At 43.4% G+C, this 25,450-nt stretch overlaps 1 protein-coding gene across 1 annotated transcript; it reads left to right on the forward strand.

Moving 5' to 3' along the window:
- LOC102173702 (glutathione S-transferase A2) lies at positions 6,268 to 20,073 on the forward strand. The gene is made up of 7 exons (XM_005696422.3): positions 6,268 to 6,405; positions 11,939 to 12,053; positions 14,148 to 14,199; positions 15,196 to 15,328; positions 17,908 to 18,049; positions 19,019 to 19,150; positions 19,704 to 20,073. The coding sequence occupies exons 2-7, from the start codon at positions 11,967 to 11,969 to the stop codon at positions 19,827 to 19,829; spliced, it is 672 nt and encodes a 223-aa protein (XP_005696479.2). The 5' UTR covers positions 6,268 to 6,405; positions 11,939 to 11,966; the 3' UTR covers positions 19,830 to 20,073.

Raw genomic sequence — 25,450 nt, forward strand, 5'->3', positions numbered from 1 at the left:
GAGCATACCACGCAGACCCAGAAAATGCTGAGTGGACTGCACAGGGGGACCCCACAGACCCGAGAGAGACTAAGACCATCCTTAAGAAGAAGGAAAGGAAGATCCCGGACGAGCCCCTTCAGGATGAAGCCACATGATCAACTCCTGCTGCTTGACCTCATCGATATGCCAACTTCCACAACATCTCCAACTGTTGTGTATGTGGGGCTATGCCTCTGTCTGTGATGGATAGACTTCCCTGGTGGCTCTGCCAAGGAGACTTTAAACCACTCTGCTCTTTTCTGGGACACAGAAAATCTCTCTCTGCTCTCTTGATGTAAGCCAGACCTACACTCAATAGACTTGGGTCATGGGATTACATATTATGTAAACACCAGTTTCATAAAAGTAACAGAAGTGGTAATTCAAATTAAAATGGTTTTGGACATGCTCACAGCTCAAGGTTGAATGTTATGTATATATTCCTGATTTATCTGACACTGTATCAGCTGCTTTAGATGTCATGAAAAAAACAGGTAAAAACAACCTCAAATGAAAACATTCTTTTCTGGACTTCGGTACTATCTTGGGTGAAGGGTGATTAGCGGAAAATTAATTTACCATTGTTATAGTTGCCTTGATAGTTCTGTTCTGTGGACCTTGCATTTTACAATGTATTGTGACCTTTGTAACCCAAAGGTTGGTGTCATTCTCCCAGACTGGCGGTTGGAGAGCTAGGGAGCAATATATCCCTATAAGTGATGCTCATACTATGAGTTAAGAGCGTCAAGAGAGGGGAATGAAGGAGGAAACAGACAGAACAGGCTCCATCTTGAAAGCAGGACTCCATCTTGGGCCGGACTATGGACTTTGAGCTATATGCCCAGTATTTATGGAAACGACATACCAACTGGAAAACCAGACCTGCCCCTCAACCCCACCCCCAATGGAAGAGCCCCAGGGCTCGTATCTAGAGTCTCCATTACCTAAAAGAATACACTAATTATCTGTGTAACCAAATAGAGTCATAAATTCTATTATGCTTACTGGGGTATGACCACTGGCCTGTTGATAATTGTCCACTGTTAACTACCTAGGCTTAAGGCATATGAATCCCGGGTTAACTTTGATTGTATCTTTCTTTTCCTTTGTTCAGACTAGTTTCAGAGAATTTGGGGAGGTGGGTTTGAACGTGTACACTTAGGGTATATAAGGTTTTCACAAAAACTGGTCGGGGTCCTTGGCTAAGAGGAGACTCTGCCTTGGGCCCGCTGGTGTAATAAACTGCACTTCACTACCTTCACCGTCCTTCTGAGTGAGTTTGTTTCCCAGAACACGTGGCTACAGCAGTTTGGAATTAAAAGATAAATAAGAACAGGAAACATTATATATTCCCTTCATATTTTCCAAGGATCATCCTATAACATCTGTCACATAGCCCAACAAAGAGAAAAGTGAAACAGTTTATATCTGACAGTCTTACGTTTTCATAGGAAAGAGCTACCTTTCTGGGATCATGGCAGAAAGACATTTTCTGTATTTCTTTGGGAGGCATTTTTCATCTAATAATGAAAATGTCTTTTCTTACCCATTTTTGAATAACTATCTTGTCTACTGTGGGCTCTCCAGTTTTCTGGGAGGTGGGGTAATAATAAGAACCCAAGGGACCCCAGCTCTGTGCTCAGGGGACCCTGCTGTGGCTGTCTGGTCATCACAGCTCTGCTGCACGAGGCTCTGTGGGGCCCTGCATAAGGGCCTCACTCCCATTTGATGGGGTCCCCCAGGGCTGATCTCTATGACACAGATGACATGTGTGAATTTAATATGAATGAATATATATGACGTTGAAGGAGGAAACAGACAGGACAGGCTCTATCTTGAAAGCAGGACTCCATCTTGGGCCAGACTGTAGAACTTTGAGCTATATGCCCAGTATCTATGGAAACGGCACACCAACTGGAAAACCAGGACCCCACCCCCACCATGGAAGAGCCCCAGGGTTTGTATCTAGACTCTTTGTGGCCTAAAAGAATACACTAGTTATCTGTGTAACCGAATAGAATCATACATTATATTATGCTTATAAGGTTCCCTGAAACTAGTCTAAATGAAGAAAAAAGAAAGATACAATCAAAGTTAACCCGTGATCATATGCCTTAAGCCTAGGTAGTTAACAGTAGACAATTATCAATAGGCCTTTGGTCATACCCCAATAACCATAATAGAATGTATGATTCTATTTGGTTACACAGATAATCAGGGTATTCTTTTAGGCCATGGAGAGCCCTGGGGCTCTTCCTTTCAGGGGCCTGGTTTTCTAGTTGGTATGTCATTTCCACAGATACTGAAACCAGCATAAAGCTCAATGTCCACAGTCCGGCCCAAGATGGAGTCCTGCTTTCAAGATAGAGCCTGTTATGTTTCCTCTTTCATGGACTGTGGGAATTCCCCACCCACTCTCATCTGCCTGACAGCTCTATTCATTCATCCAAGTCTTCAAGACATATGTATTCATATCACTCTAATGACAGCATTGCTTGGGCCCTATTACAAAGAAACCAAGTACCAAAAAATCTTTATGAGACAATGGGGAAAATTAGAATGTTGAACATTCAATGAAATTAAGGAGCTATAATTGTAAATTATATAAATTATAAAATTTTAGTGTGATTGAACAGTGTAATTATATTGAGAAAAATAATTCTTCCTTTTAAAGAGCAATTTACTAATTGTGGGATGGATGCAGTCATGAGCTGTGTAGGATTTGCTGCACAGCAATACGTAAACCGTGAATTTCCTGATGTTCAGCTGGTTTTAGAAAAGGCAGAAGAACCAGAGATCAAATTGCCAACATCTGCTGGATCATGGAAAAAGCAAGAGAGTTCCAGAAAAACATCTATTTCTGCTTTATTGACTATGCCAAAGCCTTTGACTGTGTGAATCACAATAAACTGTGGAAAATTCTTCAAGAGATGGGAATACCAGACCACCTGACCTGCCTCTTGAGAAATCTGTATGCAGGTCAGGAAGCAACAGTTAGAACTGGACATGAAACAACAGACTGGTTCCAAATAGGAAAAGGAGTATGTCAAGGCTGTATATTGTTACCCTGCTTATTTAACTTCTATGCAGAGTACATCATGAGAAACGCTGGACTGGAAGAAACACAAGCTGGAGTCCAGATTGCTGGGAGAAATATCAATCACCTCATATATGCAGATGACACCACCCTTATGGCAGAAAGTGAAGAGGAACTAAAAAGCCTCTTGATGAAAGTAAAAGGGGAGAGTGAAAAAGTTGGCTTAAAGCTCAACATTCAGAAAATGAAGATCATGGCATCTGGTCCCATCACTTCATGGGAAATAGATGGGGAAACAGTGGAAACAGTGTCAGACTTTATTTTGGGGGGCTCCAAAATCGCTGCAGATGGTGATTGCAGCCATGAAATTAGAAGACGCTTACTCCTTGGAAGAAAAGTTATGACCAACCTAGACAGTATATGCAAAAGCAGAGACATTACTTTGCCAACTAAGGTCCATCTAGTCAAGGCTATGGTTTTTCCAGTGGTCATGTATGGATGTGAGAGTTGGACTGTGAAGAAAGCTGAGCGCTCAAGAACTGATGCTTTTGAACTGTGGCGTTGGAGGACTCTTGAGAGTCCTTTGGACTGCAAGGAGATCCAACCAGTCCATTCTGAAGGAGATCAGCCCTGGGATTTCTTTGGAGGGAATGATGCTAAAGCTGAAACTCCAGTACTTTGGCCACTTCATGCGGAGAGTTGACTCACTGGAAAAGACTCTGATGCTGGGAGGGATTGGGGGCAGGAGGAGAAAGGGACGACAGAGGATGAGATGACTGGATGACATCACTGACTCAATGGACGTGAGTCTGAGTGAACTCCAGGAGTTGGTGATGGACAGGGAGGCCTGACGTACTGCGATTCATGGGGTAGCAAAGAGTCGGACACAACTGAGCGACTGAACTAAACTGAACTGAACTGAATCCTATAGGTGAGTAAGCAGGACCACGTTGGTTCCTTGTGGTTGCTGTGTCAGCTCACTACAACTGGGGGCTTTAAACAACAGGATGAATTCTCTCACACTTTTGGAGGCCAGAAGTCCAAAGTCAAGGCACAGACTGGGCCGCATTTTCTCTGGAGGCTCTAGGGGGAGTCCTAATTTAATTTAATATCAAAACATATAGCGTCAAGGTAATGTAAGAAGAGACATTATAGGGGAAGTAGGGTAGGAGCTCAAGATAGCTCTAAAGTATTTTTCTGAACAGAGCAAATAGCGTGAACAAAGGTCCACAGAGAAGGGAAGCTGATCTGAGTGAGGCAGGGAGGAAAAAGTATAAAATTTGCTTTGCCAGATTTGCTGTAGCCATGCGTTCCGGGAAACAAACTCACTCAGGCCAATGCAGACAGTGGAGTGCGGTTTTTTTACACCAGTGGGCCCAAGGCAGAGTCTCCTCTTAGCCAAGGACCCCGACCAGTTTTTCTGAAAACATTTTGTTCCCTAATTGTACGTGCCCAAACCCACCACTCCGCCCCCACCAAATTCCCTGAAACTAGTCTGAACAAAGGAAACGAAAGATATAATCAAAGTTAACCCAGGATTCATATGCCTTAAGCCTAGGTAGTTAACAGTGGACAATTATCAATAGGCCAGTTGTCATACCCCAATAAGCATAATAGAATTTATAATTCTACTCAGTTACACAGCTAATTAGGGTATTTTTTTAGGTGATGGAGAGTCTAGGTATGAGCCCTGGGGCTCTTCCATCCTGGCACCTGGTTTTCCAGTTGGTATGTCGTTTCCATAAATACTGGGCATATAGCTCAAAGTCCACAGTCCAGCCCAAGATGGAGTCCTGCTTGAAAGATGGAGCCTGTTAAGTCTGTTTCCTCCCTCAGATTTAGTAGCTAAAATAAAATACAGGATACCTGTTAAATGTGAATTTCTGATACACAGTAAGTAATATTTCATACAGTGTTTAGAGCATACTTTTCTGAAAAATTATTTATTGTGTGCCTAAATTTGAGTGTCCTGTAGTTTATCCACAACCTAACGTAAAAAGTATTTCAGAGGCGCCCATGCCCTTTAATGACACCAGCTCCTTGGTGTCCCCACAGTAGAGGTTTATCATCTGCCCTAGTCCTTGCATTCGATTCACGAAAACCTCACATTAAGTTTTTTCAAAGAAGCATAATTCAACAAACGGATGGCCAAAAGGTACATGAAAAGATGCCAATATCACTAGCTGTTAGAGAAATTCAAATCAAAACTCCAGTGAGGCATCACCTCACTCCAGTCAAAATGGCCATCATTAAAAAGCCTGTAAAAAATAAACACTGGAGAGGATGTGGAAAATAAGTAAGTCTTTTACACTGTTGGTGGGAATGTCAATTGGTGCAACCATTATAGAGAACAGTAGGAAGGTTCCTTAAAAAAACTAAAAATAGACTTACCATATGATCTTGCAATCCCACTCCTGGGCATATAGCCAGAGAAAACTTGAATTCAAAAAGGTATGTGCCATGTTCACGTCAGCACTATTTACAGTAGCCAAGACAAGGAAGAAACCTAAATATCCATCTTCAGATGAATGGATAAAGAAGACGTGGTAGATATATAATGGAATAATATTCAGCCATGAAAAAAGAATGGAATGATGCCATTTGCAGCAACATGGATGTACGTAGATATTATCATATTAAGTGAAGTAAGTCAGACAAATACCATATCATATGATATCTCTTACATGTGAAATGCAAAAAAAAAAAAAAAGAACTTATTTACAAAACAGAAATAGATCCACAGACCTAAAAAACAAACTTATGGTTACCAAAGGGGAAAGGTGGGGGAGAGATAAACTAGGAATTAGGGAGTAACGTATACACACTACTGTATGTAAGACAAGCAACAAGGATGTATTGGCACAGGGAACTATACTCAGTATTTTGCAATAACAGATAAGCAGAAAGAATCTGGAAAAGACTATATATACATATAAAATTAAATCACTTTGCTGTACACCTGAAACCAACACAACATTGTAATTAACTATATTTCAATTTGTTTCTCATGGTTAAAAAAGCTGAAGGAAAGAAAAAGTCATCCTTCAAAATTTCACCCTCTGGCAGAGTGGGTCCAACAACTTGAAATTTTGTGTTTAATCTTTAATTGCCAACCCTGAAAGGAACATATTAACTAGTTGCATCATGATAAGGGAATGACTCATCATTTTTTTTTTTTAAATCTAGCATGGAATCTGCAGCTCTGAACACGGTAGGAGAGCCTTTTCCCTAACTGAGCCCTTGCCCTCTTGAAAGAGGCGGAGTTAGTCGACTGTAACAGCAGCTTATAAACACATGTGGACCTGGCATTAAGGGGCTGAGCCAAGTGGGAGACAGACAGTCCTAAGGTAAGTACTGATTTTATGTCAGTATAATGTGCCCGTGGCACAAGAAAAACTGTTTTGTACTCACATCGTGGTTTAAGGGACTTTTTAAGTTGTTTAGTCTAATTTTGTTGGATATAGCTTTACAGAAGTGTAAAAATAAAGAACGTAAAACATTAAGCGTGAGAACTTAGATCTGAGAAAAATTCATGATGTGAAGAGAAAAAAGAATGATAGCATTTTAGACAGTCGGAGAATATGACTAGTGCGAACGAGAGAGTAGATGTTTTTGCTGAAGCAAGTTTCTCCATAGACAGAGTCAACACACAACAGGTGCAAACTGTGACGTTGTAAAACTATGTGGGCTGTGAAGACTAAAAATTAAGACATATTATTATTATAGGAATAAGTCTGAATGTCAACAGAAGCTCTGTGCTGTGATTAGCCAGCTGGCAAGTCCCCTTCTCTCTCTGGGTTTCAACAACTCTTGGCAAAACTCCAAAAGCGGTCTGGATGGAAAACTAAATAATATGGGAGCAGAAACTAGCTTTTAGAAAGCACAGACATTCACGTGGCTAGAAGGTACAGAGCTTCTCCAGTGGTTCAGATGGTAAAGAATCTGCTTGCAATACAGGAGACCTGGGTTCAATCCCTGGGTTGGGAAGATACCCTGGAGAAGGAAATGGCAACCCACTCCAGTATTCTTGCCTGGAGAATCCTGTAGACTGTAGCCTGCCAGGCTCCTCTGTCCATGGGGTCGCAAAAAGTCAGACACAACTGAGCGACTGGCGACTAACACTTTCACTTTCAGAAGGCACCAGTCGTTCGAATTGGAATGCAGGAGTTAATGCGCTATTGTAAGTAATAATATTGGGGGGAAAAAAAAGGCCTTAGAAGGTTTGAAGGAAACTTGTTAAGAGGAGGAAATACGCGTACACATCAACCAGAAATAAGGTGTTGAAGAAAGATCAGTGAAGGGTCTGCATATTCAGGTAAGGAGCCAGAGGTTGGAGAGAAGGGATCTTTTTCCATCAGGTGTTGAGAGTGAGACCCTGAGCTCCTGCTGTGGCCAAGGGGGTGAGGGATGGGGCAGGAAAAATTCCAGGGAGTCCAGAACAGGGAGTGAGTGGGGCAGGGCCAGGCCTGAGGGGCAAGGCAAGGCGGGGGTGCATGCTTCAACCAGGGGCCAGCTACAATCTTGGGGCTGCCAGAAGGAAATATGCTGAGATGTATCTCCCTGAATCTTTGCCAAAAACTTCATGCAATCCAGGGTAACTAATCAGTGATCATCACTAACATTTCACACAAACCAAATAAAAAGAGAACCAGCATGACTTAGTTAAAAAAAATCTAAATATGTATAAATTCTTATGCCTACAAGACCTTTGAGTCAAGAGGTAAATAGACACACGTTGCCCAGTGTGCTCAGAGACTCGCCCATCTCCCAGGAACTGGGAGCAGGAGGGAAATTTCCTGGTCCCTATTATGAATTTTTCATACTTAAATTTTCTCATCAGCCTTCACTAGTAGATATAACTATATTTTAAAAGAGAATGCTGAGGTAAAGAGATTAAACAACCCCCCTGAGTGTATGTACCTCATAAGGAAAGCAGTTAGGCTTTGCCTCTAAGCCTTCCTTCTTTCTGCTAAGAAACACTGTCATCAGGGCCCTGCTCCCCACCAGCTCCCAGATACAACTCCTTTAGTTCACACTGGATTATCCCAGGATACACTCCTTTTGGGTTTCACAGGTGGCGCAGTGGTAAAGAATCCATCTGCCAATGCAGGAAATGCAAGATACATGGATTTGATCCCTGGATTGGGAAGATCCCCTGGAGGAGGGAATGGCAACCCACTCTAGTTTTCTTACCTGGAGAATTGCATGCTCAGAGGGGCCTGGTAGGCTGCAGTCCATGGGGTCACAAAGAGTCGGACACGACTGAGCAGCTAAGCACACACACACACACACACACACACACACACACACACACACACACACACACATTCCTTTCAGGGAATATAAGCCTACCTCCTTGTGAAGGTCAAATATAGTTATACTAGTGCTCAATTTACTCATAGTAAGTTTTTAGGGTTTCAGGTAAAGTAAGGTATGTTTTTATGCATTTTTCCTCATATCAGTTCAGTTCAGTTCAGTCTCTCAGTCATGTCCGATTCTTTGTGACCCCATGGACTGCAGCACGCCAGACTTCCTTGTCCGTCATCAACTCCTGGAGTTTGCTCAAATTCATGTCCATCCAGTCAGTGATGCCATCCAACCATCTCATTCTCTGTCGTCCCCTTCTCCTGCCTTCAATCTTTCCCAGCATCAGGGTCTTTTCCAATGAGTCAGTTCTTCATATCTGGTGGCCAAAATATTGGAGTTTCAGCTTCAACATCAGTCCTTCCAGTGAATATTCAGGACTGATTTCCTTTAGGATTGACTGGTTTGACCTTCTATTTGTCCAAATGAATATCAAGAGTCTTCTCCAACACCACAGTTCAAAAGCATCAATTCTTCGGCACTCAACTTTAAATATGATCCAACTCTCACATCCATACATGATTACTGGAAAAACCATAGCTTTGACGGACCTTTCTTGGCAAAGTAATGTTTCTGCTTTTTAATATGCTGTCTAGGTTGGTCATAGCTTTTCTTCCAAGGAGCAAGCATCTTTTAATTTCATGGCTGCAGTCACCATCTGCAGTGATTTTGGAGCCCCCCCCGAAAAAGGTCTCTCACTGTTTCCATTGTTTTTCTGTCTGTTTGCCATGAAGTGATGGGGCCAGATGCCATGATCTTATTTTTCTGAATATTGAGTTTTAAGCCAACTTTTTCACTCTCCTCTTTCACTTTCATCGAGGCTCTTTAGTTTTTCACTTTCTGCCATAAGCGTGGTGTCATCTGCATATCTGAGGTTATCGATATTTCTCCCGGCAATCCTGATTCCAGCTTGTGCTTGCTCATATCAAGCCCCTAAGAATTAGCTAACAAAAAAGGAACTCATGAACTTAATGTTTCCTTCTCTCCCATTTAATTAATTGACTAACAGATTCTGAATGGGTAACAAACTAATATTGAGGGTCTCAGAGATCAACAGAGAGAGGGCCTAAGTGTTACCTGGTTGGGGTGAGAGCCCAGATCAGAAGTCAGAAGATGCCTTCAAAGGACCCTAGTGCTCACAAAACGAGTGAGCTAGGAAAGTAGCTTCAGCTCTTTGAATTCAAGTTTCCTCCTCCTGATAATAGGCTACTAGAAGCTATTTCCTGGAGTTGTCCTAGAGGTGGACACACTTGCTAGATATTGAGTGTGAATTGGGAACACACGTGTGTGACAGATGGCAAGTCACTGAATCTCTCTAGTTCTCATTTTCTGGGGACCAGGAGGTTTATATCACATTTGCCCCAGCCGTCAAAAGATGAAGAAAGATATTATAAGAAAGATACGATAAATATTATGTAATTTTAAAATTCATTTCCCTTTGTAACCTGATCCTTGGTTATTGGATAAGGGAGTTTAGTGTGAGAAGGAGCTTAGTGTGAGGGGGATCTGTGACTTCCACCTCACAGCGACACCTTCTCAGAATTCTGCTGAATCACAGCTCCTCTGTTCCCCATGATAAGAAAAGTACAATATACACAATCTCAACTTCCAGACAGATGAGATAAATAGGTTTCCAAGAGATCCTTGATTTTCCAAAGGTTAGACCGTTCATCTCACATCAAAAATGTGGATATTGAAAACATTTGGCATCTAAAATTCAAGTCGTGTATACTTTTCAGGAGATGATTATTGGGTAAAGAGAAGTATATTTTTGTCCCAAGCTCCATAACAACAAAATTTTGCAAGAGAATCTTAGTGCTTTCTAAACATTGGGATTTGCATAGAAAATGCAGCTGTTTGTCCATACATCCTGGCTTTGGGATTCCTGCTTTTAATGAGTCCTGTATGTTTCCATTCAGTCATAACAGAACCAGTTCTGTCCAGAGCCTTTGAGTTTGATTCTCTGGTCCCCTGCTGTGTCCACCCTTCAGGCAGGCTGCTGTAGACCAAGGGCTTATAACTCCATTGAGTGGACCCAACCAAAGTATCTCTTACCATTGCAATGACCAGATAACTGTGCCCATGTGCTTTCCTTTACCCATACACACAGCAAAACTAAAATTTCATGGAATGATGGTTACCTTTTGAACATAGAAGGGACTTTGATATTTCCTATTTTCTTCTACTTTAAAAATTGGTGGATTTCACAGTCCACTGAAGGATTGTCATGCACATTAGGAAAAACACTAATATGGAAAAATGAAACCAAGCTTTGGGTTCATATAGAAGTAGCTTTGAATCCCAAGTCTGCCACCTACTTTGGGCAAGCTACCCTAGAAAGTTCAATATTCCCAACTGCAAAGTGAGAGCAATGACAAACGTCACAGCAGGTGATTTGGGGAGGGTTAAATGAAGATAAATTTTTGACAATGCCCACTGCGTGACAAACATTGAACAAATGTCGGATCCATCCCAGACTGTAAAGTTCATGCAGCAACACCCCTTGTTCTAGATAGAAGATGTACGCAGAGAGGTAGAATCTAGAATTGCAAGAAAATGGAGGGACTTAGCATCCCAAGCCTGTAGAAAGAATTAAGATTGTTGAGCAACAGTTAAGCAAATCTGAGTCTTAATTTCAGCTTTTGAACTAATGCAGTGTAACAGCCAAGGAGCTGAACGTGGCCTCTGTCTCCACTTCCTCCTCCTCACTCTCTTTGAAGCCCTCTGGCTCCAAGGCCCCTCCCTCCCAGGATCCCAGGGCCTGCATCTGTGTAGGTTCCAGCCTTGTCCTCATTTTAATCCTAGGTGTGGATATCCACACCCATCACTAACTGGATTATGATTGTGAACACTTAACCTCTGAGCTTTGGTTTTATTAACTAAAAAAACCACAAACACTATTTCACGGGATTGTTGTGAGGATTAAACATCCAAAGGGGTTAACATTGGAGCAGGACCATTAGGAGGTTTTCAGTAAATACTAGTGCTCAGGACTTCCCTAGTGATCCAGTGGCTAAGACTTCATGCTCTCCAATGACTAGGTTCAATCCCGGTCACAGAACTAGATTCCACATGCCACAACTAAGGAGTTTCCTTGCCACAGCTAAAGATCCCACATGGTGCAACTGAAAAGAAGAGCCTGCCTGGCACAGAGAAGACCTGTTACAGTCAAATAAATGCATTAATTAAAAATACATATATACTAGTTCTCTAGTCCTTTCTCTAATACCCACCCATCATCCTTACCACAGACTTACTTCTTAGCCTGCCAAGACAATCAGATTTTACCCTGTGGAGACTGGAGAATGGCTTGGTACAATTTTCCATGATTGGTTTAAAGGAGTGAGAATATGGACCAAGGAAGACATTCCAGGGACTCTTCCAACTCTGCCATGAAGGAGGTCGACACTTCCTCAGCACTGTTGGTGCTGTTCAGCCATATATCGTAAAGTGCATTTGACTTCTGAGGTTTTATCTTTGTTCATTCATTCACTTATTCATTCATTCATTCATCAGTGTTTAGAGAAAGCAGGGGACTGCTATCATGGCGGGGAAGCCCAAGTTACACTACTTCAATGGACGTGGCAGAATGGAATGCATTCGGTGGCTCCTGGCTGCAGCCGGAGTGGAGGTAGGTTTCATCTCCAGTCAGACATAAATTGACAGTATCAAACTATTTTTCTCACGTAAGCTAGGAGACTTTTCTTTCTAAATAACCTGTTGTTTTTCATTAAAGAAAATTTGTCAGCTATTAAGAGATAAACAGATTTGTTCTTATGGATTATTAAATTTTCTTCCTCTCAAACAGAATAAACAATTAGAATAAATTTAAGAAACTAATCACATCGTGCGGTCCTAAGTTGGAATTTGATTTTTAAAATTGTAAAATATTATATATGACAGTTATACAACAATTTGAAATGTGAACATTAAATATCAATAGATATATTCAGTAACTTCTGTTAATGTGTTAGGTATTGTAACGTACCGTGTTACTTTTAATAGTTTTTATATTTTTATATTTTGGAAATACACACTGAAGTATTTAAATGAAAATATGTGATATCTGGGATGTTTCAAATTCTTACAAGGGTGCGGGGGATAAGCATATAGATGACATACAATGAAGCTGGTTAATGGATACCGACTCAATGGACATGAGTTTGAGTAAACTCCGGGACCTGGCGATGCAGGGAGGCCTAGTGTGCTGCAGTCAATGGGGTCGCAGAGTCGGACCCAACCGAGCAACTGAACTGAACTGAATGGATACAGGGACAAATGAGACAGATACAGTCCCTGCCCCTGGGCAGCTTACACTCTAGTGAGGATGCAGACAGTGTGTGGGTGATTAAAAGGGGGTGGGAGCACCTAGAAGGACACCCAAACGTTTTAGAGTTACAATGCCATATTCCCAGCAGCAAATTTGTAGGTTTCTGTGGGACTCTGCTGAGTGCTGCCCTCTAGAGGTGTCACTGAGAAAAACACTTCTCAGCCCAGGTCAGAGGGACCCAGCAACTCTGTGAGGGTTCCCCGGGGTGGGAGTAGGGGACACACTCTGGAGATTCGGTCCCTTAGAGGAGAGCAGTAAAGGAGGGCTGCAGGTGAGGTGGGGTTCTTCAAAGGGAAGCTCTAGTGTGCTCCCTTAGCTTCCTAACAGCATGTTTACCTAAGCCTCAGATAACACTTGATTGCTTCATGCTTGATCCATTCTCAAGTATGTGAAGAAACAAGTACACACAAAAAATTCAAACAGTGCCATTCCAGGTTGTTTAATTTCTAATAATCAACAACCAACAGTTTTCCCTGCGGTCCAGCCCTGGGGTTCAAGGATGTGTTCAGAGTTCCTGGGTGGGATGAGTTCAGCACAGGAGGCGCTGAGACGCTGGGAGCAGCCAGGCCTCCTCTTGTCCAGCCCAGCCTGACGGGGGGAGATGCCGACTGCACAGACTGACCCTGTGAGTTCATGCAGATCCACAGCAAACTGTTTAGCAAGTTAGAAACTCCCAGTTCCCAAACTCTTCACCATCAAGAATCTACACATGAAAGTCACTCAGTCATATCCGACTCTTTGCAATCCCATGGACTGTAGCCCACCAGGCTCCTCTGTCCATGGAATTCTCCAGGCAAGAATACTGGGGTGGGTTGCCATTCCCTTCTCCAGGGGCTCTTCCCAACCCAGGGATTGAACCCAGGTCTCCTGCATTGCAGGTAAATTCTTTACTGTCTGAGCCACAAGGGAAGTCCCTCACCATCAAGACCCCTTTTAAAATATAAACTTGAATGGAAGGAGGTAATATACAGCAGAGGCCCCTGGTGACATCTTGGGGTCACTGACCCCATGGATACTCCATGCTGGGGGACACGCAATACCCTGTCCTGACCTTATAGGAAGAGAAAGGCTTTCCAGAGATATTAAAACTCCATAACTAGAACTTGCTATCAGTTCTCTCCAGTGACATCCTCCTCCCAAATCATGTCTAACGATTGACAGAGATAGAGACAGTATGGAGGGGCCCCGAACCTGCAGAATAAGCAATTATGTGCTACAAGCCACACTTTTATCTTGGTGGCTCTAATCTGAATTTCCAAGAAGCCATAATCATTGTCTGCTGTCAAACTTGGAAATCTTATCTTCTACATAGCACCAGACAGGGGACATTCAAGTTCAGCAATGAGCACTATGGACTGAAATAACAAAGACTCATTGACTGTTTCTGTTTTTCAGTTTGAAGAGAAATTTATAGAACAACCAGAAGACCTGGATAAGTTAAAAAATGGTACGACCAAGAACTAAATTCCTCTGATAGGAGTATCTAGTGGAAGTCTTCAGTTGAGGTTAGAATACTAGCAATGCCATGTGTGTGCATGGTGGGTATGCATCAGGGGAGTGGGAGAAACGTGGTTAAAGGTAAAGGTTGGGGCTCCTCGAGGAGGTCTTGCAGCTCACCCAGGACTTAGAAGGGCTGGAACGTGAGTATTTGCTATAGGAGCCAGCCCCGGTGCCCCATGAATGCCCTCTCTGTGCTCTCTCTGCCTTTCTGCACCGTGAGTGACCACACCAGTTCAGGATGCCACACAGCCCTGCCACCCAAAGTCAGGAAACACACATGCATCCGAGAGAAGAGAAGAGAAGAGAAAGAGGCCCAGCCATTGCCATGAGTCCTTTTCATTAATGGGTTTGAAAAGGTCATATTGTAGCAATATTGCAGACTCAAATAACCAGCTGGTGTTGAAATAGTTCGAAGTCCAGGTGAGCATGTGAGGAGGGAGATAAAGCACAAGGGCCAGCAGCAATGGAGCTGGAAAAAGAGAGCTGCCCCAGGCACTGTCTGGGGGTGGGATTTGGTGAGCATACAAAACACCGTATGTAGGAGTTTCTCTTAGAACTGTCCTTAATGCCATCAACCGCAGGAGGCTTACTTTAGAAATATCTCATTTGACTTGGCAACCGGCTAGTAGAACCTCTCCTATATTGTTCCTAAAAAATCCATGAAGGCAAGTCAAGTACATAAAATAAAGACACATACCATGCTCTGGATGCGAAATTAAAAGTGAAATGACAGATTGAAAAGTAAGAGACAAATTGATAAGAAGGACTACAGGAAGCTAAAAGCAAAATGCTGTTCCTACTGATATTCTACCAAGCAAAAATTTTGTTTCCTTTTATGTCTTCAGCCATTTCAACAAAAAGTTTGATTCATAAAAAATTTCAGTTTAATTAAACAGCATGGTTCCTCCAACATCTCACTCTACTTCTTTTCTTCTTTCCAAAGATGGGAGTTTGATGTTCCAGCAAGTGCCAATGGTTGAAATTGATGGGATGAAGCTGGTGCAGACCAGAGCCATTCTCAACTACGTTGCCACCAAATACAACCTCTACGGGAAAGACATGAAGGAGAGAGCCCTGTACGGTAGTTTTTTTTTTTTTCTGTTCTTTCATCTGTGATTGATAGCAACAATTTAGGGGCTTCCCTGAGTGAGCAGGATGTGCTCACAGAGATCATGACCAACAGCAGTATAGACCTTCATGGTGTAACTGAGGTCCAGTACTAGAGACCTGTGAGGGTGAGGGAAGAGTAAACTTGGAGTGGAGCCAGGAATTTAGGTAGGACTTTCCTGGTGGTCCAGTGGCTAAGACTCTGCATTCCCAATGCTGGGGACTCAGGTTCGATCCCTGGTCAGGGAGCTGGATTCCACAGGCTGCAACTTAAAGTTCCCACATGCCACAACTAAGACCCAGCACAGTCATATAAATAAATTAAATAAATTCATTTTAACATATTTATGTAAGAAGATATGGACCATGGATATAGAACGGTGACGGAGGTCTCCAAACACGGATGGACTATGAAGCTGGGAGGATGGTGGAACCATGACACCAGAAGCTCAGGCCCTTTTGAGCTTAACACCCCCCAGCAGTTAGGGACAAGGGACAAAGCATCTGAGTGTCTAGAGGATAAAGCCTTAGAAGGGAAGGCTCTAGAGGAGCTGATTTTTAAGTTCCAGAAATTATGAGAATGATGACCAGGGACCTGATTTATCAGTCTTTTATATGAACTGGTCGCTTGACAAAGGTTAGCAGATATTGAGCCCAAATGTTGTCTGGAACATTTGAATATGTCAATAGCAGCCAGGGGCTTCCCTCATAGCTCTGTCAGTAAAGAATGCCTGCAGTGCAGGAGACCTGGGTTCTATCCCTGGGTCAGGAAGATCCCCTGGAGAAGGAAATGGCAGCCCACTCCAGTATCCTTGCCTGGAAAATCCCGTGGACAGAGAAGCCTGGTGGGCTGCAGTCCATGGGGTTGCAAAGTCAGGCACAACTGAGCAACTAACTCTTCACATGTAGCAGCCTGACTTATTCATTGCAGCCATATTTTGCGGGGGGGGGGGGCTCCTCTGTGTTGTGATGGGACTATATGATTGAATCATGAAATGTGGCAGTTACGCAAAAAACTATACATAGAGTTACCATACAACTCAGCAATCCTCTACTAGGAATATACTCGAGAACTAAAAATACAACCACACTAAAACTTGTACACAAAAGCTCATAGTGCTGTTGTTCATAACATTCAAAAAGCGAAGACAGCACAAATGTCCATTAACTGGTGAATGGATGAACACAGGCAGGCACATCCATACGACGGAACATTATGTGACCACGAAAAGAAATGAAGTCCTGATCCATGCTACAACATGGATGGAACTTGAAAACATGCTCTTATAGAAAGAAACCAGACCCAAACAAGGCATATTGTAGGATTCCGTTTGTCTGGCACATTCAGGACATTCCTGGTCATAAAACCAAAAGGAGTTTAGCAACTGCCAAAGCTGGAGAGAGGAAGGAATGTTGAATGCCTGAAAAAAAAAAAAAAAAAAAAAACAAAAACTCAGCATCTCTTTTGGGAGTGATGAAAACATTAATATTTTAGAATTAGAGAATGATGATGGTACAGAATCCTGAGACTGTACCACTTGCACAGTTTCACACTTGAAAAGGGTGACATTCTGGTATGCGAATTATATTTCAACAAAGCTTTTTAGTTAAGGACACTCTTGTGGGAAGTCATCTTTGGCAGAAAAACAACAAAATTACCTGGACTATGCACTGTGAGCACAGAAAGAAGAAATGCAGTATTGCAGGGGATATTCTGGGTAGAGTCTTGAGAAACGCAAACAAGCCAGAGTCCAGCAGCAGCGTATGGAGAGCACTGTGAACCACATTCTACGGGAAGTAGCCGGAAGAAGCGCTGGCATTGGGCAGTGTAGCTGGAAGAAGCGCTGGTATTGGGCAGTGTAGCTGGAAGAAGCGCTGGCATTGGGCAGTGTAGCTGGAAGAAGCGCTGGCATTGGGCAGTGTAGCTGGAAGAAGTGCTGGTATTGGGCAGTGTAGCCGGAAGAAGCGCTGGTATTGGGCAGTGTAGCTGGAAGAAGCGCTGGTATTGGGCAGTGTAGCTGGAAGAAGCGCTGGTATTGGGCAGTGTAGCCGGAAGAAGCGCTGGTATTGGGCAGTCAGATGAGCCTCGGAGTGTTATAACAGGACAAGAGAGGGAAAAGGATGAGACAGGGGTGGCGGTGCCAGGATTCTCTCTCGATACGACCGAGGTGGTACTAATGCGTCACACTAACAGTGGACAGGCCACACCACAGCAGAGATGGCAAACCCAGGTGTGGTCTCGTGGTTACCTGCCCTGCTTCCACCCTTTTCTCTCATTCTTGTGACTCTGGATGGGTCACTGATATGCTCTTCTTATATTTGGCCATGTGTATAACAAAAATATTAGACATATATATCTATATTGATTTGTTCTGGAATGAAATGTTTAAATTAATTTAAAAAGTCATAACGGTATGACTGGCATAGAAAAATGCACGCAATGGAGGTGAATTACTTTGCCATTTCTTGATGTCCCACTCTTAGCCTTTCTAAACTGTATAACCTAAGGCAGGAGATATCTGACAATTTGGTCATTTTGTCTTTTCAGGATTGATATGTACTCAGAGGGTGTGGCAGATTTGGGTGAAATGATCCTGCTTTTGCCACTGTGCCCACCTGATCAAAAAGATGCCAAAATAGCTCAGATCAAACAGAGCATAACAAACCGTTATCTCCCTGCGTTTGAAAAAGTGAGTGGACTGTTCAGTATTTTTGGCACTGAGATCAAAGGGCAAAGGAAAAAGTGCTTGGCATTGATAGGGTATTGACCTTCACCTCTGTGAGCCTGTCTGAATACTAATGTAGTAGTCTGATTCTCAGGGCACTTTATAGAAGTCAACTATGAGGGAAATTGCACCAGTTTTACCCAAATTATAATATTTCAGCCAAATTTCTGTTTACTCAGAGCCAATCTGGAATTCTCTATTCAATGGAATTTCACATACTTAGAACTTGGGCTTCAGAAGCTCTGAGAGCCACACTGGAGCCTGGAGTAGATGGATCCTCAGAACATGGTGCAGGGGCCTTGATCCAAGAGAAGCATGATGTCAGCAATACATCAGAAAGTACTCTGATACCATGTGTAGGGAGACATGAGACCAGCTGCCTGTCAGCAGAATGCAATAGTCTTTTGGGGGTGGATGAGATATGGGGGTGGTGGGGTAGAGACGAAAAGATAGAGGAAAAGTTATTCAGGAGAAAATAATCTACAAATTTTGGGGACATGGCTCTCAGACTCTTAAAGAAAGTCATACAAAACCAAGAAATTAATGTTCCATCATTACACCTAGTATACATCTTAGTAGTAATGTTTCTCTTTAAATGTAAGAGGAGAACATTTCATAATTAAACTACCTTAAATCATGCTAAACAGAAATCACAAGCTGAAAAATTGAAAAAAAAATATAAGATACAGGAGGCTTATATGTAAAAGAAAAGCTTAAACCAACACTGTCATCTTTATACAATTTAAATCATTCTTTCATTAACTTCACAAGTATTAATTTGTTGCTTATGTGTCAGGGGGAGCAGAAGGTCTGAGGTTCCCATCCACCTAGCGAGGGACAGAGATGGAAGTGGGGCTGGGTGAGGGGCAGGGGAGGAGCAGGGGTCCAGCCTGCCAGGACCTGCGTCCCTGATCTGACCCCTCCATTCCCCAGGTGCTGAAGAGCCACGGACAAGACTACCTGGTGGGCAACAAGCTGAGCAAGGCTGACATCCACCTGGTTGAACTTCTCTACTATGTGGAAGAGCTGGACCCCAGCCTTTTGGCCAGCTTCCCTCTGCTGAAGGTGAGCTCTCCCATGGCCCTGGGGGGCCAGCCACACCCCCTACCTCGGCTTCTGCTCCCTGGACCCTGGGACTGGGGTGCTAGGGTCCACGCTGAGTCGTTTCCTCCCCTCAGCTCCTGTTCCTTCTCTCACATGCTGGTCTCTCTCTGCCTGTCTCTCTTCCCCTCCGAGAGCAGATTGGTTCTGACTTGCCTCACGGATTACCATTCATATTTTCTGTCTTCACTTCCAGCCCAATTTCCCTGTATTTTCATTTTCCTGTCTTGCTATCTGACACATTTCTTTTCCTCATACCGCACTCGAGGGTGAACCCACAGGACTGATAATCAGGAAGTTCAGGAAGTTGAACGGTCTTACACTAAGACATCTCTGGGGAAAACGCTATTGGGCTGTCATCTTCCTGGCTTAGTGGGCGTCTGTGTCCAGCCTCCTCCTGGTGCTGATGAAGGGGCCTTGGCTGGCCCTTGTCTAGGAGGGTCTTGGGGTCCCAGGCTTGTGTCCGTGACGGGGTGGTCTTTAGCGGCACTCTGAGCTGTGCTCTTGTGCATTGCAGGGCCTGAAAGCCAGAGTCAGCAATCTCCCGGCCGTGAAGAAGTTTCTGCAGCCTGGCAGCCAGAGGAAGCCTCCCATGGATGAGAAAAATCTGGAAGAAGCAAAGAGGATTTTCAGGATTAAATAAAGCAGGCAGGGCTGCCCATGACATGCAGGATCACTCTTCTGAAGTTCTCCAACAATGAAGTGCTTTGCCTAAATGTAGATCTTGGCTATTGTGAAACTAATAAACTTCTTCAGAGTATAGTTGATGATTTCATTAGAATGCAAATTTAGTTGCAAAACAATCTATTTTGTTTTGATCACGTATAAAATCATGATCTCCTCCTAGAATGTTTCAGACCTAAACATAAATAAAGGGAGAAAAAGTATCATGGACTGTTTGATCTGTTCAAAAAAGTTATGAAAATACCAGCTATCACTGTCAAAGCAAGTTAAGCAGAAATTTTCATCTGACGTGCTTGGTGTCACAAAAATAGTCTTCTTTTTGCGCTTTGCTGCTCTTCTGACCCATAACCTAAAACTTTTCTCTTTTTTTCAGACAATCTCATTCCTTCACGTTTTCAACCCCTTTTCCTATTCAGTTATGGAATCTTTATATCTAATAGGGAACATTCAGTATTCCAGGAGCATGATAACTAAGGATAAGCAAACCAGATATAGTCCCTGTCACCAAGGAGGTTACATTAGTAAGAGAAACAACAAAATGGGCAATTTTAATCCAAAATCATGCCTGTTGAGTATCATTCCTGGGTAATTTGTGACATAAACACACAGAGATCTGTTACAAAGTTATTTGCATTTGGTCTTTGATCCCTACATCATCCAGCATTTTCATGGAGATACACTACATACTTGTGTATTTACAAACATATTTTAAATATATATTTTAATACATATTTATATTTATATAAATGTAAGTAGATATTACTCTGAATGTCCTGGGGGGATTGGATCAAGATTTGAGCTATTTATATATAGTGTTGTGTTCATAGCTCAGTGGTGTCCAACTCTTTGCAACCACATGGACTGTAGCCCACCAGGCTCCTCTGTCCATGGGATTCTCCAGGCAAGAATACTGGAGTGAGTTGCCATTTCCTTCTCCAGGGGATCTTACCGACCAGGTGATCAAACCCTGGTCTTCTGCATTGCAGGAGGTTCTTTACCATCTGAGCCATCAGGGAAGCCCATTGTATGTAGCAACTTGTCAATTTTCCAAAATCTTCTGGAAGAACAAATCCGTATCAGAAATATTCTTCCAACCAGAGCTGCTTGGACACGGCAGCCATGTGTCAGCACAAGGTTAATCCGTGTTGACTGTGATCCCCACAATCTTTGTTCACCTCCCCTCTGCACTCTACAGCTATGTTTGAATATGTTGTCCTTTGAAGCTTTCAACATAGTTGCAACATTCTAAGGCAACAGGCCAAACATACCTCATTTAAAAAAATTTAGACTTTGACTCAGAAATTGATTAAATCTTCTTAAGGATTATGGTTCCAATAAACCATATTTAAAAGCTTTTATTCATTGTTTTATTTAGTGAATGTTTACTGAGCACCTATTTTGTTTCTTTCATTTTTCAAGGCACAGAAGATGTGATGATACATAAAAGCATTTTCCTGCTCAGATAATGAATAAATAAATCAAATTTAAAAGTTAATTATGCTTAACAATGAATGCTATTATATAAGGAAAATAAAAGAGCAATGTGGATGGTGATGGGGCAATAGTTAACTCTAAAGGAGTGGTCAGAGCAGACTAAGACCTTACTGACCAGAAAAAAAACAGTATGAGAAGACCCAGGGTAACAGGATCTTCACAAGAGGGACCAGGGCCTTGGTCAGGAACAACTTTGGTGGACTTCAGGCACAGCAGGCAGGCAAGCATGGTGGGAGGCATGGTGAGAAACTATGAAAGATGAGGTCAGAGAGGTAGGCATGAGTGTATCTGTTCTCTCCTGCTACATAACAAATCACCCCAAAGTTTAGTGAAGTCCAGCTGACCAGTTATTACCCGAGACAATTTATGAGGATCAGGGATCTGGGAGCAACTTAGTTGGGTTGTTCTGGATTGGGATCTCCCAGGAGGCTGTAGTCAAGCCCTCAGCAGGGTCTGCACTCATCTGAAAGCTTGACTGGGGATGGGGGCTCCACTGCCAACATGGTTCACTCTCACAGCTGCTGGAAAAGACCTCCTTGTCCACCTCTTCATGGGGCTGCTTGAGTGTCCTCATGATGGATCCCCTAACTTCGCCCAGAGTAAGCAGTCCGGAGACCAAGACGGAAACAGCAATACCTATGACCTGGCATCGCAAGTCATGGTTCCAAGGACAGTGATAGATTGAGGAGACGGCCTCGAAGCGACAGGGCCAGCCAAGGAGTCTGAGGAGGAGGCATCTGTGAGGCAGGGAAGTGTGGCATCACACAGTTGGAAACTGAAGACGGCAGCGGGGTGCTGAGACAGACGTCTGACGGTGGGGTTGGGGGGGCAGGGTCTCATGGGAAGTTTGACATAGAGATAGCAGCCACTGACAGCCCTTTTGAGAAGGTTTGCGCTGCAAAAGGCAGATGAGTGGAATCATAGAGATCTAGGAAAGATCTCTGTCTGAGATCTAGGACAGAAAGGGAGGGTTAGGCTCAGTTTTATTTCTAATTGTGGGAAGTCACCCAAGAACAGCAGAAGCGGGTGTCACAGCCACAGAGCTTCCTAAAGCCCTAGGATGCCAGACCCCAGGGAGTGCAAGTGCGCCACCTAGTGTTCAGCCGTGGCATCCGCCGAACTCACTGCCCAGAGTAGGTGGGGCCTCTTCAGGTGAGAGCAATCTGCTTGCTGGAACAGAAAAATTGCTTTTTCTGAAGCCTGTGCTCTGGGACAACCCAGAAGGGTAGGGTGGGGAGGGAGGTGGGAGGGGGGTTCCGGATGGGGGGGCGGGGGAACACATGTATACCTGTGGCCAATTCATGTTGATGTACAGCAAAAACCATCACAATATTGTAATTCTCCTCCAATGAAAATAAATAAATAAAAATTTTAAACAATCGTAAATCCACATAAACTGCTCCCAAGAGAAACTAAAACTGCTGATGGAAGGCTAAGTTGGAGCGTTCTCCTCTTTTCCCCTTGACACTTTTCTTATGCCCTCATCTTTTCACCTTCTTCCATCAGTCCGTCTATTCCATGTCCTTTTCCATCCTCCGTTTCTATGATACAGATCAGAGTGATCCTTCCACAAGCCGAGAACCCCAAGAACTACTGGCAGCAACAGGAGCTAGAAGAGCGTCATGGAACGGATTCTTCTTCAGAGCTTTCAAAAGGAACCAACCTTGTCCACATCTTGATTTCAGGCCTCCAGAGGGAATAAATTTCTGTTGTTTAAAGCCACCCAGTGTGTGGTCATCTGTTACAATGGCCACAGAAAGCTAATGCAACTACTTTGCAATAAACAAGAATGAATACACACAACAACATGGTCGTATTTCAAAATGATACACTGAGTGGAAGAAACTACACCAAAAAAAAAACCCAACACTTGTATGATTCTATTTATATACAATTCTGGAAAATGCAAACTAGTCTATCTTGACAAGAAAGTAACACATAGTAGGGGAGGAGCAGGGGGAAGCGAGTCCAAGGGCATAGGACATACAACGTTCACCATATTGACTATGATTCTTTCATGGGTGTATACCTGTCAACACTTGGACTTCCCTGGTAGCTCAGATGGTAAAGAATCTGCCTGCAAGGCAGGAGACTAGGGTTGGATCCCTGGGTCAGGAAGACCCCTGGGAGAAGGGAATGGCAACACACTGCAGTATTCTTGCCTGGAGAATTTCATAGACAGAAGAGCCTGGCAGGCTACAGTCCATGAGTCACAAAGAGTCGGACTCGACTGAGTGACTAACACACACACGTATCCAACTGTACACTTAAATTATGTGCAATTTATTATAAGGCAATTAAACCCCCAAATATGATGCTAAGACTAAAGGAGGCAAGTAAAACCCCACAAACCTATCCTGTGATGGTCATTCTCGACAATTCCTCTCTTCCCCACCCAGGCTGCCTCTCTCTTCTGGGAAGTTGTCGTCTAATTACAGTCAGGCTTTGGTCTCCTGTCCTGCTCCCCTTAGCCATCTATATCTCCGCCCCTCAAAACCAACAACAACAACAAGCACTCCAAAACAAATCCAAAAAGTCCTCTTTCATCCCTGGCTGGTTTTCCCTTTGGTATTTCCTTCCCTCTCTGCTGTCACTTCCAAAACTCAAGTAGTCTTTGCATTGACTTGACGTCTCTCCAAAGTCTTGAGCTTAGGTTTCTTACTGAATGAACTAATCACCATATTAGTTCTAATAGTTCAAAAGTCTTGCCTGATATCTATCCTCTGATTTCTTTACTGCAAATCCAAGCCCCGTCTCCTCTTCTATCAGCAGCCTTCTGCCAGACCCCCGCCCTCCATCGCTCTAGCGTTCATGTTGTCCATACCGCTCATCTTAGTTTTGTGATTCACACGCCTTCCTTGCCAACATGCTGTCACACTCATCCCACCCAATCCTGCTTCATTTCAAAAGGTCAGAATTTTCACAAAATAAATAACATGTTATCAGTGACAGCCCTCCGGCTTGTGAATAAGGCTCTGAAAAGGCTCCAGTGTCTGACGTTGGGCAGAAATGCCGTGTGTGGCAGGGCAACCTGGATGAGACCCAGGAGTGGCATGATAGGGATGTGAAGCAAATCAAACAGGGTCTGTCCCGGAGACGAGTTGCAGGGGGAGGAGAGGGCAGAGTTCTGCTTTATCTTTTCCTGCTCTAACAAAGTATAATTGACAAATAAAATTGTACAATATTTTAAAAATGTTTGATATACATCATGAAATGGTTGCCCCCACCAAATTAACACATTCATCATCACCTTACATATTTACTTTTAAAAAATGCAATATAATGTTACCACGGAGAAGGAAATGGCAACCACTTCAGTATTCTTGCCTGGAGAATTTCATGGACAGAGGAACCTGGCGGGCTACAGTCCATGGGGCTGCAGAGAGTCAGACATGACTGAGCAACTTACACACACGTTACCAACTAGGGTCACCATTATACCTCAGATCCTCAGAACTTATTTATCCTATAACTGAAAGTTTATACCCTTTGCCCAATGAGAGCTCTACTTTTATTTTTTTCTTGTTATTATGTATTTATTTATTTGGCTGTGCTGGGTCTTAGTTGTGGTGTGTGGGATCTGGTTCCCTGACCAGGAATCGAGCCCAGACCCCCTACACTGGGAACGTGGCATCTCAGCCACTGGACCACCAGGGAAGGCCGGAGAGCTCTACTTTAGGTGGGTGATGAGGGAAGGCCACTCTGGGGAAGTGACATTTAAACTGAGACACAATGTAAGAAAGAAGCAGACACGCAAGGAGTTGGGCAAGATAGTTCCAGATGGACACACCAGAATTTTCAAAGCCCTGGAGTGGAAAGCAGTGTCTGGCACCCCAAGCCAAAGTAGGCATGCCTGGAGGGTAGTGGGTGGCTTCCGGCATGAGAAAGAAAGAGTTAGTTGCTCAGTCATGTCCAGCTCTTTGCGACCCCGTGGGCTGTAGCCCGCCAGACTCCTTTATCCATTGAATTCCCCAGGCAAGAATACTGGAGTGGGTTTAGCCATATCCTTCTCCAGAGGGTCTTCCCGACCCAGGGACTGAACCCGGGTATTTTGCATTGCAGGGAGATTCTTTACCATCTGAGCCA

The sequence above is a fragment of the Capra hircus genome, chromosome 23 (genome assembly GCF_001704415.2).
Source record: "Capra hircus breed San Clemente chromosome 23, ASM170441v1, whole genome shotgun sequence".
Classification (NCBI taxonomy): domain Eukaryota; kingdom Metazoa; phylum Chordata; class Mammalia; order Artiodactyla; family Bovidae; genus Capra; species Capra hircus.